Genomic DNA, 15,220 nt, shown 5'->3' on the forward strand with positions numbered 1-15,220 from the left:
ATTCATTAAAACGATTGTCTTTAGTATGTAATTTTAATTGAATTAATATATTATATATTAACTTTCAACTTTACAGTGTTGAAAGGGTGTCACAACGATGATTACTGGGTTCACCGTGCGTGTTGAATTCAATTATAGCTAATTAAAATAATTTAATTATACAATACGATTTGACGATATGATGAAAAAAAATTAATAACCCTAATGTCACTGTGATGAGTAGTTACCAGTTGGTATCGTCATAATAATATATTACAAAATGTGATGACAGTGAAAAATGTTAAAGCCCCAGTAAAAATGATAATAGTCAGTTTCAAAATTACATATAAATTGGATATTGCGATAATTGTATGACTTTTATACGCCGTAATTTAATAATATATTATATAAGTACTTATATTAATTACAATGTATAGTTATACATTTTTAAAACTGTTTTAAAGCACATGTCGTACGTATAATAACGAAACACTATTATAATAATATATTCAAATAATTTTTTTTGGTATTCTGCAAAAATATTTATAATTGATTTATCCAAATAGTATTTTTAATACCTAAAAAAACACTGTCACAATATTTAAACATGGAAACGTAAAAGGGGCATATTTTAATTAAAATAATAAAAAAAATTACAAAACTCGTACCAACAACTATTGCTGTTATAGTGGTTATAGTCTCATAGATAATATATAAAATTGTTAGTACCTATAGTAAAAAATATTATCTTTAAACCTTGAGATACGAGTATAATAATATAATGTTTATTTATATAAAATACAGACTTGACCCAATTTAAATGCACTCTTATATACTCGTAAGTAATACAATTATAAAATTTATAAAATATAAAAACAATATAAACAAAATAATTAATAAAAATAATAATTAAATTAATAAATAAAATAAAAAAATATGTATCTTCATTGACAAGTTATATCACTAATACTTACATTAGGAGAGAAGACTGGAAGCTCATAATTCATAATGTAGGAAGGAGAGAAATTTTTTATTCAGTACGCAAAAGGATACGAATATGTAAATTGTCAAGTATAATAATCTTCGTAATTATCGTTAATTAACTTAATGATAAAATTGTTTACAAATTAGCTCTGTAACTCTGTTTACTATAAATAACAGTAACCAATTGTTGCAATTTTTTTTATATTGTAAATTTGAATAGTCTAGAATGGTCAAAAGACCATTATTAGTAAATTATTTTAAGATCTTTGTACGTGTTTAATTTGTGTAAAATGTTGGTTATTATTTATTATATTTACAGTTATTATTTTCAATTGTTATTTATAATAAATTTAATATTGATTTATATTAAGATGTTAAATGAAAGTCTGTATCAGAACAAAATATATTTTTTAAATTTAATTCAATTATCCATATTTAATGATTAATTAATAGATTAACGGTCGGCAAATAGTGGACCACGGAAAGCAAAAAACTGGATTATAAAGATTTGATGAAAATGTTTTTCTCTGATCCTCACTTATTTATTGTTTTAATCTTCCTGACACCAATACAGTAAGTACTTGCCGACCCTTGATATAATAGATATTGAAATATTTATTAACTAGACTTAATCCAAACAGTTTTAACATAATAAAGTTTAATTAAGCTATTTATATTAGTTCAAAAATAATTATTTCCAATTTCGGGAAGAAAGTTAATTGAAACTTATTATTCAAAACTTTTATCTCCTCACCATATTTTTGTTTTTTGTACTCGATAATATTATAAAAACAATGAAATTAGATGATTTTATAATTTAGATTTAAGGTGGATTATATTATTAGTATTACAAATAAAGGGGTGTATGCTTTTTGTAGATAAATTCAAAAATTGTGGTCCATTTATAATATGTATATTATGATATTGAACATGTGACATAAATTCAAGGCAAATATGTTTTCAGTTATTTGGAATTTATTTTAAAAAAAAGGTAACTAAAAATTCAGAGGTTAACTTAATTCAAGCGTCAGAAATATTACTATTGCTAACCGTAGTACTTTTTCTGAACTGTTTAACCGAAAAATGGTACAAATTTAAATAATTTATAAATTATTATAATATATAGATACTTTTAAAGTTAAAATCATGGAAAGAGTGCTGACCAAACATAAAAAACAATAATTGATTCAATAAAACTAAAATAATAATATTATTGTTTAGATATATACGTGTTGTATTATATACAGATGACATGATGTTTGTCCAAAACGTCAGTATATAGACGCCCAAGCCAATGAGCAAAAAAAAAAATGACTATGCATCAAGAAAAAAATGTATGTCTAAAAAACAATATTTATTTTATCCACAAAAAAAATATGATATAATTTCATTAGATAGGTACCTATAATAGTTTAATGAACTCGATTTCAAAATATGTTTATATTTATTGTATTATATAGGTATAAGTGTACATTATAAATAATACCTACGTAGAAAATTAAAATCGAAAAACAACGATTTAACATTTTGATATTTGATAAACAAAAATTAAAATATAATTATAGTAGAGTTGACATTTAATTTCAGCTGTAGTAAAGGATAAATTAAAACATCACATCGAATATACGGATTGTATTCAGTACATTTTATAGACAACGATAAAAGGTCATTTTATAAAATGTATATTCAAGTGACCCATTAATATTTCATGTTTTATATCAAGGACTGAAACGAAAATATAGGCTTAGACGTACAAACATTGAAAAAAAATATTATTATTTGAATAAAAACCTACAATATTTACTTAATTCGCCGAACATTTTTTATAAACTCACATTTTCTATACAAATCTTTTCACGATATCATGTTATTGATTTAAAATTTAAAAAAACAATATTTTTACAGCTGTTTGATACAAACAAATATAAAATTTTGCCTACTGTTAGTATCCATTAATAATATTCATGTTTAAAAACACTAATTAAGATTGTACGATGTACGATGTACATTTATAATTGATCTCTGTGGAAAAATAGCAAAAACATTAATAATAAGTCATAATGTATTCACAAGTGAATTACTGAATTATTACACGTGCCGCAAATAATAATGTAAATGCGATTTTATAATATAATATTATTATCAACTATTTTACAGGGTAAAATAGGAAAAAATTCATACTAAGATATTTTTTCAAATAAGAACTACTCTTTTCCATTGTGTATTTTTAAATATTGATATATCTAAACCAAATTTCAAACTAGTAGTTTCTTAATTATTAAAATGTATTTAATATGGACCAGTCCTTAAAAATAGATTTACAGAAATATTGAATATAATATGTACTATGTAGTAATTTAGTATATATTATACTCAGTTTGAGACAGTTTTTACAAATTATAAAATTTTCTATTATTTTCAAATCATTAAAACTCCATACCTAGGTATTTATTATTATAAACCATTTTTCATAGACCTATTACCCTTGGTGCACAATGTCAAATAATTTCAAAACTAGGTAACTGATTTGATTTGGAGTTAGATACTTTTACATTTATTTATTTAATTCATTTAAAAATTCACATAGAAAAATGGTAGTTCTTATTTGAAAAAAAAAAGATTATATTTTAACAGGATACTCCTTAAATGTGGTATAAAAATTGTAATTATTTGAAAATAATGTTCATGTGCAAATCACACTGTTTATTACAAATATTTTTTTTATTTATTTTAGGATAGTTGATAATGATATTATAATAATACCTTAATATTTAAAAAAAAAATCATCTGGTTCATAACTTGCAGAAAAAAATATCTTAAAATTAATTTGTAGTCCACAGCGCACATCATAAATCGTATAAAAATATTAGTATTTCAAAATAATATGGTCCTTGATTTTAAATTTTAAATTACAAAAATCAGAATTTAAATAAATTTAGTACGTATTAAAGGAACAAATGGGTAACAAGTATTATACTTATCAGTCACAATGAAAAAAAATTAATTCATCAAATTTATAATTTTTATGTTACAGAGAGTTACATTTATTAATAAATGAAAACAATATTTAATCAATATTTATATTTTATAATGTTTAAAAATAAATATTTGCATAAAACTAATTAAATGATAGTTTGTTACTTGGGTTAGAGTAAGGTTACCTAATACCTACAATTATACTATTATACATTTTGTATATGCAGTTATAAAAAATATCATATATTATAGTCATAGTCAAATATTGTTAACATTAAAATATTACGGCAAACTTTTTTTATTTTACAACAGTGTAAATTTAATATTTACCCTTAAATCAAATACAGTTTAAGCTATTATAATATAATGTTATTATACATAGCATGTGAAGTAATATGATATGATATTTAATAACAAAAAACAGCTATTTATAACACTATTATTATTACAATATATTTTAACAAATTAAAAAATTATTTTTATGTTAAAATATCTTATATTTTAAATGTAAGAATCATTAAATTTAAACATAAAATATTAATTAAATATGCCTAATGAAATAGTAATATACAATTCACAAAGTTGTCTAGTCCAAACGGTTACACATAATCTTGACTAAATAATTCTTGTAATTAAAACCAAAATTATGATTTGAAAAATAATATTGATACCCTCAAATGTTTTATTTTATTATTATTATACAGACCAAAAATAAAACGTCATACGTGAACCGTTTGATTTTAGGTCTTTTGGTTTAATTCAATAATTTATCATCCACTGATATAATAATTCATCGCAGTCTGTAGGCCAATAGGACAGACGAGACGGTGCGGTTTCTATGATAGACATCGGTATAGACACCTCGACGGCTCAGTCACTAGGAAAAAAATCAACGACTTAGCACCAAAAAAAATATATATTTATATATGTATGTGTGTGTATATATATTATATATATAAAACAAATTATATTTTTTACGGCTGATAAAACAAAAATGACATTATATTTCATCGGCTATAAGTTTAATGAACTCGATTTCAAAATAAATTAAGTTGCTTGTGATATTCCCAGTGTACTCAATACAACAGTATTTTTATAACTATAAACTGTAATTGAGTATTTATTTCGATAGACCATATTATTATACATTGTTAGTCTGAGATGGGCATTCTATTTTTATATGATCGAGTGTAACACATATTTTTGGGATAAGTTGGTTTTCGGTTTTAGACATCTCATCGATAAACGTTTATCACATTATCGATTATTGTTTCAATAAAAATAAAGTTTAATTAATTGAATAAAATGTATGAAGGAAAAGTTACGAATGTTTTATCTTATGTTGTTGAATGCATAATTTCGTACAATGATGGCTAACACGGAATGCGAAATTGCAGTTTTCTATTTATTTCAATATAAACCGATGTATTGCACTGTCGAATCATTAAGCACACGCGCTGCAATTGACCTGCAGACCTTTTGCAAAATCAGACAACAAATTTATGCTAATCTACATATTTAAATTGATCGTATAATAAATTATGTATAAATAAAAATACAAAGTGATTCAAATGCAAATCGAAAAAATCAATTACTCATTTGTAAATTATTAAATGACTTAACTCGTTAATTAAATATTATCATCCTGAGAATATTACAACTAAATCAATTATTTTATACACCTTAGAATTATCAATACATAATATTTAATAAATCTAAGTATGTATGACTATTTAAATTGTGCTAGGCTGTGAGTATAATGATTTATAGTCTTTACTAGGCGCTATAGGTATCTCAGTAAACCGTGTTCTTGGTTAATCCCGAATCTCGAGATATTTTGTATGATGAATATTTTAGTTTATCGAAAAACTGACATGTTATGTTATCATATTGAATAATTTTTTGATAATCTTAAATTATTTAATAGAAATAATTCAAATATATATGTAACACACTGCAAAGGAAGAAAGGAAGTGCAAAACATTATACGTTAAAATATAATCAAATAGTAGGTACTCGTCTCATCGTATCCGTAATTTTACCAACCCGCCCATTGATTTAATTATTGTTTTTTTTTTTACTAACCTAAGAGGTTAGTCAGGGGGACTGCTGTCAAAATCATACAACTAATATGAATTAAATGTATTTATAAATCATATAATTAATTTATAAAAATTTAATAGTTCAACATTTGACATTTAAATAAAATAATTAAAAACATTTTCGTGTTTTTTAGATAGGTAAACTAAAATTTAATATATAAATGTGGCTATTTAGTTTTCACTTTTTTGTATAGTAAGAAGAATTTATAAAAATATTAATTAAAATAACTGAATGAGAAATAAACAAAATCATAATTATATAATGATTATATTTATTTAATTATTATTATCTGAGCCATATTACATAGACTATAGAAATAAAGAAGTTGTTCATATTATAACTTATAACTTAACGATAGTTTAATCGATTATTTAATATTGATATAACATTTAAAATTAATAAAAATGGATTTTTAACATTTTAATAAGTTAAACAGGTTATTTTTTAAATCTACTTGAGAAACTATCAGCTTAATTTTAACGCTTTAATAATATTAATAACTATAAGGTATATTTTTCATGAGTTGTTATAATTGATTTAAAATATATAACATTTAAGTGTAAAATAATACTTTTGTATAAAACCTAAATATTATACAATGTTATTCAACAGCCAGGCTTAACCCTAATTTATTTTTAAAAATGCAATGATTAAAAATCTGATTTTTAAATGTTAAAATATTACCTTGAAAATATGGTTTTTAAATTTATAACATATGAAGAAATTTAATAAAACCAAATTTTGAATAAACTCAATATTAATGAACGACGTTGGGTGCTAAATCTTGGTGAATCACTTTATATATTATACGTTTAAAAATACTTTTATATCAGAATAACGCAATATATTCTAATCTCATTTTCTTTGTTTAGTTTGATGACTTTACCATACTAATACTTATAACTGTATATACATTAGACATATCATTGTTTATATAACAATATCAATTTGTAAGCAGTTTAGAATTTATTTATGGTTTACGTTTACAGTTTTAACTGACTTATTAATTTAAACGGATATTAAAAACTCTTTCGCAATTTATATGACAATTAAATAATGTTTTAGTACTCATACAATATAAAATCCAATATATTGTATATTATTAACGGATTATATTTAAATAGTTAAATTTGTATTCTTATTCTATTCAATATGCTTACCTACTTAATATTATAAAAAACAAACAATTTACAATTTAGTTATAAATAAATGGTAATTATGACTACATTTTCTAACTATAATTAGTTTAGGGAATTAAACTCTTTATCGGAGCAAAATATCATCTTACAAAAGTATAACTTATTATTAACATAATCGATTATTATTAAATTCAAATATTCAACATTTTAGCGAATAATAGTGATTGCTTATATTTTAACAATTGGCGATGCGAAAGTAAAAAAATTTTTGCAGTTTTAATAATGAACGGTTTTAAAAAAAATAGTAACAATTCATTGAGCTTTTAATTAATATTCAAAATTAAAATTGAATTGGTTAAAAATAATATCAACAGAGTTAACATTTCTTTTTACATACCAAAAATATGTACCAGTGGTATTTAAATAGTTTTTTCAGATAAACAATTGTACCGATGGAATTTAAATTCCAAAAAGGTATAGTCAGTGGAATTTATAATCACCCAAATTGTTAGAAAGGTACGTCTTGTTTATCTCGTTTATTTCCGTACGTGGCACAGGGGAAATACATTTGGGTGCATTTACCCAAAACAGAACACTCAAGGGCGTAAATCCATACAACGCTTGAGCGTAATATTTCCCTTCATAATAGCACGTATAGGCACATATATTTTTCGCATATATTAATATATTATACTAAATCTGAGCCTATTAGTTTTACACAAAAGACACCGCAAGCACGTTGCCTAAATAGTCTTCCAAAAATATATTATTTTTAATTTCATAATTTAATTTTGTATATTACTAGCTTATTATTTATTAATATTATTGTGTATTATAATGATCTTTTCTATTAATTAATTATTTTTTATCACGACGCCTGTAAACTATCAAACGATAAATGGCGGACATAAAACGTATCATCTGTACTAGCAGATAAATATCTATAGTTATATTTGATGCGGTATTTTTCAATAATTAAAACATGGTCTATAGATCAAACATGAAACAATAATTGAGTAGTTAATATTAGGTTAGATTACACAAGACTTTCGATAACTAGTTACAATATTCAATGTTGTGTACTAAAGTGTTTTCATAAATGCGCCCAAACATGTTAAGAATTTTCAGGTAATTTTTTTAAACTGCGCCCAAATGGGTTATGCCCACATTATGGTACATGGTACACCAATCAAATATTCAAAATATTAAAATTTATGTTTACTTCTTAAACTGAACAACTTTTATAACAACAGTAAATATTTAAATGGAAATGAATAACTACATTTTTTAACGTTTAATCAAGTAACCAATAGTGATGTTTATAAAAAGTTAACAAAAATATTTAAAAATGTATACATTGAATTTATAAAAACCCAAAAGTAATTAAATTATAATACATATTTAATTTTAAATTATATCAGACAACTATAAAAAAAAATAATTGACGAGGAAACACCGTTGATAGGTACACTCATTGGTCCTATATTATATTTATGGTAGAGCTTTAATTGAATATTATCATAATCATTATTTGCATAAGTAATTACTAATTATAATTTTTTATAATTTCTAATTATTAATATTTATGTGATAAAATAATAAATTAAATATTACCGAAGATAATTTTATTGGCTATCAAAATAATTATAATTTGTTCATAGTTCGGTAGGTAATGATAAACTGTTATTATTATTTATTGTATTATAATTGTCTTACACTATGCCACGTGCAATACTCGGGCTAATTATAATATTAAACTTAAGCAGGAAGAAATTTGTTTAAAAAAAGATATGAAAATAAAGTAATAAAAATAATAACTTTTTGTTATTATAAATTAAATAATTATAATTTTTATTATCCTCGACTGTACTATAGCAGAGCAATTATTCTTACTTGATTTATAAAATCAACAAAAATAACGATGTATTAAACTGATCTTTCACGGTCAAGAATAAATAAATATTTATACACACACACACACAATATATATATGTATATTTTAACAAAAATATACATATGCATATGTATATATATTTTAACGAATAATCTTTTCAACATATTTTATATTTCCTACATTCGACCTACATTCAATTATAAATCTTACAGTAAATATTCTTACATAAACTCAAATCATAATATTATTATGCTATTTTGTTTTGTAAATTCTATGTTATTTCGTTATAATAAATTTAATACGATTGATTTAAAGTTTTATATCCTGAGTGAAGCGGAGAATGTATTTATTTTAAAATTGACTGTGTTTTATTTAATTTTTTGTGTCTATGTCTGTGTACACATCTTATAATGGAAAAAAATGCTTCGATCTTCAACTTCAAGGGTGGTTTCTAGTAACAAATTAAATTTAGTGTATATATTGAGGATGCCAAAATGAAAATTCTCAGTACTTTCCAAAACAATAAGCAAAAACAAAAACGAGAAATTTTAAACAAAACGAGATTTTGACTTAATTGATTTTGTTTTTTTGTTATATTTTAAAAACTTATGACTTTAGAGACATAAAAAATGTACAATCATATTACGTTTTTATAAATATGATTAACTTTTTAATATATAGCTACTTTTATGTTCTTTATAGGTCTTTGATATCTAAATTGATTATATTAATTTTTTTCGACTAGAGTTATAACTTATAACTTATAAGTAAACCCATCTAAAAAATTAATATTAACTTATTCATACTTGTTTTTATAGAAAATAAAATATATCAAAAATACATACCTAGTCAAAATATTTTTTAAGCATTTAAAAGTTAGTATTTTAACGAAATTTATCAAAATTACGGATATTTGCAAGTCATTTTGTAAAATCCATAAGCATTTTAATTCGCTAAAATTACCTAAGATTTTAAAATTCGATACGCGATTCCTCATAAATGTATTTACTGGAAATTAAAAAAATTGTGAAGTTCTAACATATTATGTAATTTCAACCGATTGTATTCAAAAATTATTTACTGTGGAAAATTAAAACATTTATTAAACTTAAAGTTTCTATACTCAATGAAAACAATTTAAGACTATCTACACAATTTTTTGTTATTTTTAGAAATTTCAATTTTTTTTTATTTTTTAAATCGTTAAAAATATTTAGTCTTACACAAAAAGTTTAAACATTTTGTACAATATTCTAGGTTCTTATAGCAAAATAAAAATATTAAAAATATATTGACACTTTTTTTTTCAATGCTTATTACTTCATAGATAAAAAAATGTATTTTAAAACAATAAGGCTTGTTAATGTAGTATAATATTTCTTATAAGTTTTTCTTACTGAAATCCAAAAATCTAAAAAAATATATTTAATTTTTTTGTGTAGGTATCTCAAATTAAAATTTTATGAAATTATTTATAGACAGATCATCTCCGCTTGGCGCTATTTTTCGTATACAATTATATTTATTAAACATATAAATAAATAATTTAATTCAGCTATTACAGTGATCCACTTTATGGCACCCACTTGCCCATTTTATTTAAATACTTAAAATTAGTTTCAGTATTTGATGTATATTATACTATACAACCTAAAACAACCCCTAAATGTTCTAATGTTTAAGTCTAATATTTTTAAAAACTTATAGGTGTTAATAAATCAAGTGACGTAAATCTTACAACATAATAAAACTCATACGTACAATTAACATTATTTTTAAACGTATGTTTTTTTTGCGATTTAAAACTGCCAATCAGCTATAACTGTAGATGGAAATAATATTATAGGTAATCGTTATTTTGTGACCTGTGCATTTTTTTTTATATAGATAACATGCATAAATATATAAACGCCTACCTAAAATTGTATGAAATCAAATACTATTGATCACTTATCACCACATTTGAAAAAAAATTAGTATATAACGGGGCTGCACTATTCAAATATTATCATTCATCAGTTGTTTGATGCAAATTGAACAGCTGCCAAGTAACTCTCTTACCATGAAGCTGTTAGCCGTTGTCGTGATTGGATTCGTAGCCTTAGTAGGCTCAGAAGCCCGTAAGTATTATTATTAATTTAATAAATAAATTTAATTTTTTTATTTTATAATTGCTTATAACATATAATTTGATTTTACTTTAAAATCTTAATTCATTTTTACAATATAAGCATAATATTTTTGATAGAAAGTTGATAAAGATAACAATATTTTACAATTTGTTTTTGTCTCAATTAAGTTAACAGTTATAATATAAGTCAATAGTTAACTTAGGTGAATAATTGTTTAATATATAAATTGCTAAGACGTAGCTTAAAATGATTTACCATATGGTACTAACGACGTTAAAAAATGCATTATATCATTGATTATAATATAATATTAGGTATACAATAATATAATTATATAGTATACTTATCAATGATAATATTAAATATATTTTTTAAATTGTGTCTATTTGTTCTAGTGTCTACTCATCATCATCACGATACACTCACAGAATCTGAACATAACACTCAAGGATATACAAACGAACGTTATGATCAGTACAATAGCAACTATGGTGCAAATCAATACCAACAACGCAATGGAGAATTGAACCATCAGCGCAATAACAACCAACAAAACTCTAACGAGAGGTTTATGGACAATCAATACCAACAAAACAACCAAGGCTTGAATGAGTTCAGTGAATCTAACTGGAATACTCAAACTCCTCGTCGTTCAATGAACAAGTACAGTCAAAACCAACCAATTGTACAAAACAGCCAGGAAGTATTCGAAAGCGATAACCAATGGAGTAGATCACAGGTTTCTAGAAACTTCGATCAACAAAGCCAAGAAGAACTTAACCAACAGAGATCGAACAACAAAAACCACGCAAGTCAAAATTACGGATTTTCGGTATCTTCAGAATCAAACTCTCAAGAAGATTATGTCAAGGACCACCACAATAATGATTTATCGAACGAAATCGGACTTCAGGTCGCACAGAAAATGGTTAGATTCTTTACCATCTTTGATAAATATGCTGCTCGTAACGGAACCATCCAAACCAACCAAGCTCAAGAATCACTTGCCTTAAGAAAACACGCTCTACCAATGGATCATCAACAATATTTTAACATCGATGAGAGCAATGTCTATGGTCTCAACTACGGTGTTATCAAATCCATGTATTTAAACACAGAAAGGAATTGCGTAAGTAGAAACTTGTATTTGAATTGTACTAAATTTAAATATATCAATAATAATATTTTATACATTTGTTTAGGTCGATTTGGAATACTTCTTCAAAAATTTGTTAGTGAAGGCTAAATTCAATTCCAACAATGGAATTAAAAAATCATTCAATTTGAACATGTTCAACACCGATATGAATGTATCCACTGAATTAGAAAACCGCAACCGCAACTACGCTCATTCTCGCAACGAAAATGCTCAACTCGTCTACAAAAACAACGAAAACTCTTCTGAAAACCAATCGATCAAGGAAGCAATTGAAACCAAATACGTTCAATTATTAAACACAGAAATTGAAAGTGAAATGATCGATAACTCTTACAACGGTTTGGTCGGATGTTTAAGATCTGAAATCGAATCTACCTTTGACATGCCATTGAACAACAAACTCAACTTGGTGATGGAAAACAAAAAATCTCAGCTCACTGTCTCCTTGGCTAAATCTCATTCATGGAATGACGATCAATCCAGGAATCAATACAACAGAAAGAGGTCTGTCCAGTACGTCGCTTTCCGTCAAAACCAATCTGGAAACGAATACAAATTGAAAGTCAAGGTTGTGTTAGCTAAACAGCCCACGTGGGAATCCGATATTGTTGCCCAAAAATCAAACCAACAGGTCAACATAAATAACGTAAAATTCAACGCCCAAAACATTGTTGCTAGTGCCGTCATGAAACGCGTATCACAGGAAAACGGTGCTTACAAATTCATCGTCGAAGAATCTAACATTAAATTTGAAGGCCTCAGATACGATATTGGAAAATTCGATTTACCGAATAACACTAACGAAAAATTAGCAAGGGAAATTGGACAAAATCTTCAGAAAATCATGGAAAACGGCATGAGCGCTGCTCTGCGACAACAGTTGTATCAACAACAACAAATCTGCAAACAGCGTCCAATGGATTGCAACAGCTGCGGCCGATACCAATTCAATCAACAGTAAACAAACAAATTAATTGATTGTATACATGTGATAAATAATATGTGATTTTGTTTATTCAATAGAAAATATTATAGAATAGTTATAATAAATAGAAACCTTCTTCAGTTCTAAAACAATATTATTTTATTTTATTCTTAAAATTGAAATTTACTTATAGGTACTTACAATACTATTATAAGCTGAATTAAATAAATTGTAATGAATGAAATCAACAAACTATCATATTTCAACCATGATAAATCTCGTTTGCTGTTTGGCTAGAAACATACACAAACTATACTTGATAATATACATTAATCGTTAGTAAAATTTTTAAATATATATGACGTATTCATATCCCATGAATTTGATCCGTTAATTATATAGGTAATATTGTATGCATGTTGTATATTGTAGTAAAAAAAAAATAATGATTTATTAAAAATATATATTTATTCAATGAAATACATAAATATAAAATTGAACATTTTGATAATAGTATATATATTATATAAATAATAATATTATGTATATTGTATAATTTACAATATATGTATATAAATTATACAATCAACATTTTTAAATATAACTAATATAAGCATATTAGATCTTTTTTCAACGTAAATTATTTCATTAATGTTTTACGATTTGGATTTTAACGATTTTATATTATTTTTCTCGCCAGTCATATGCAGATATTATGCTATTTTTTTACATCTCAATTTTTATTAGGGTTAAAATAAAACACAAAATATACACACTTCTGCTATATCGTAAACTATATCGGTTATACGAGTACTTGTCAACGTGACGATGATACTCTTAACTTCTTGATCGATTCTATTAGAACACAGCATGTCGACGCAGTGGCGGTCAAATTATTTTGTCATGGTGAAGGATGTGGCTGATTTTTTAATATTATGCACTACTATTAATCATTAAAATATAATTTATGGTTATGCCTAAACGTATTCAACGTAAGATATGTTTTAAATAATGTATTGAAAATTAGATAAGTTGTCAACACATTTTTTAAGTCATTATTGTGTTTATATCACTATTTTATTCAATCCACTAATGCTATAAATATTATCGCATGAGATTAATAATAATAATATTAATATTTCTTTATTACGGAAATAAATTCCATTTACACTGTTTTTTTTCTATATAATATATAATATACGTACATTATCAGTAATTTGTATATAACAATAATAATAATAATAATAATAATAATAAAAGAACAATTAGGTATTAATATCATACATTATAATGTTTAAATTTATAAAATAAAAATAAAACGAAATAAAAATGAGATATTTATTATGCTTCTATATAAATGTATAGTGGGTTACTAATTTGTTACGTGTTTCTTAAAACATTTACACTAAACAATAGCGAACATACGATTTTAATATTTATATGTCTAAATAAATTTTTAATTTTATCTACTCGTGTTCTTTTAGTAAATATTCTAGTAAAAACATAGTTTATTTATATTATGTATATTATGTAGGTACACAATGTAATGTGCAAATATTGTAACACAAAAACATTCATCGTTCTCCTAAGCATCTATAATTACATGTATTTTAAGTTAGTGTGGTGCATCGAAGTCGCATGTACTATTGTACTAAGTACAAACACTGTAGCATGCCGCAGACGCTATCTTCTTTTTAACCTCCACACATGACATACACTTCCATAGCATTCTGCTACATTTTAAGTCAATCCATAAAAATAAGTAAATACTTTAAGTCCCGAGCCTTGGTTATTAGTGTACCTACCTATAATTTTTAATTATATATTAAAATATTTTCTGTTTAAGAAAGTAGAAACCTATAGTATTATGTATATATTTAAATAATACTATTCGTAATATTATACTATTTATACTCAATACAATTTACA

General features: G+C 24.2%; 1 protein-coding gene across 1 annotated transcript; it reads left to right on the forward strand.

Moving 5' to 3' along the window:
- Nucleotides 1-10,968: 10,968 nt before the first annotated feature.
- Nucleotides 10,969-13,415, forward strand: LOC132931767 (putative uncharacterized protein DDB_G0282133). The gene is made up of 3 exons (XM_060997751.1): nucleotides 10,969-11,195; nucleotides 11,603-12,336; nucleotides 12,410-13,415. Exons 1-3 carry the CDS (start codon nucleotides 11,102-11,104, stop codon nucleotides 13,325-13,327), a joined length of 1,746 nt encoding a protein of 581 aa, XP_060853734.1. The 5' UTR covers nucleotides 10,969-11,101; the 3' UTR covers nucleotides 13,328-13,415.
- Nucleotides 13,416-15,220: the final 1,805 nt, after the last annotated feature.

This window comes from Rhopalosiphum padi, chromosome 1, assembly GCF_020882245.1.
Source record: "Rhopalosiphum padi isolate XX-2018 chromosome 1, ASM2088224v1, whole genome shotgun sequence".
NCBI classification, from domain to species: domain Eukaryota; kingdom Metazoa; phylum Arthropoda; class Insecta; order Hemiptera; family Aphididae; genus Rhopalosiphum; species Rhopalosiphum padi.

Coding starts and splice junctions, on each gene's coding strand:
- LOC132931767 (XM_060997751.1), top strand. CDS start 11,102: ATGCAAATTGAACAGCTGCCAAGTAACTCTCTTACCATGAAGCTGTTA. Junction 11,196..11,602: donor CTTAGTAGGCTCAGAAGCCC/GTAAGTATTATT, acceptor TATTTGTTCTAG/TGTCTACTCATCATCATCAC. Junction 12,337..12,409: donor TAAACACAGAAAGGAATTGC/GTAAGTAGAAAC, acceptor ACATTTGTTTAG/GTCGATTTGGAATACTTCTT.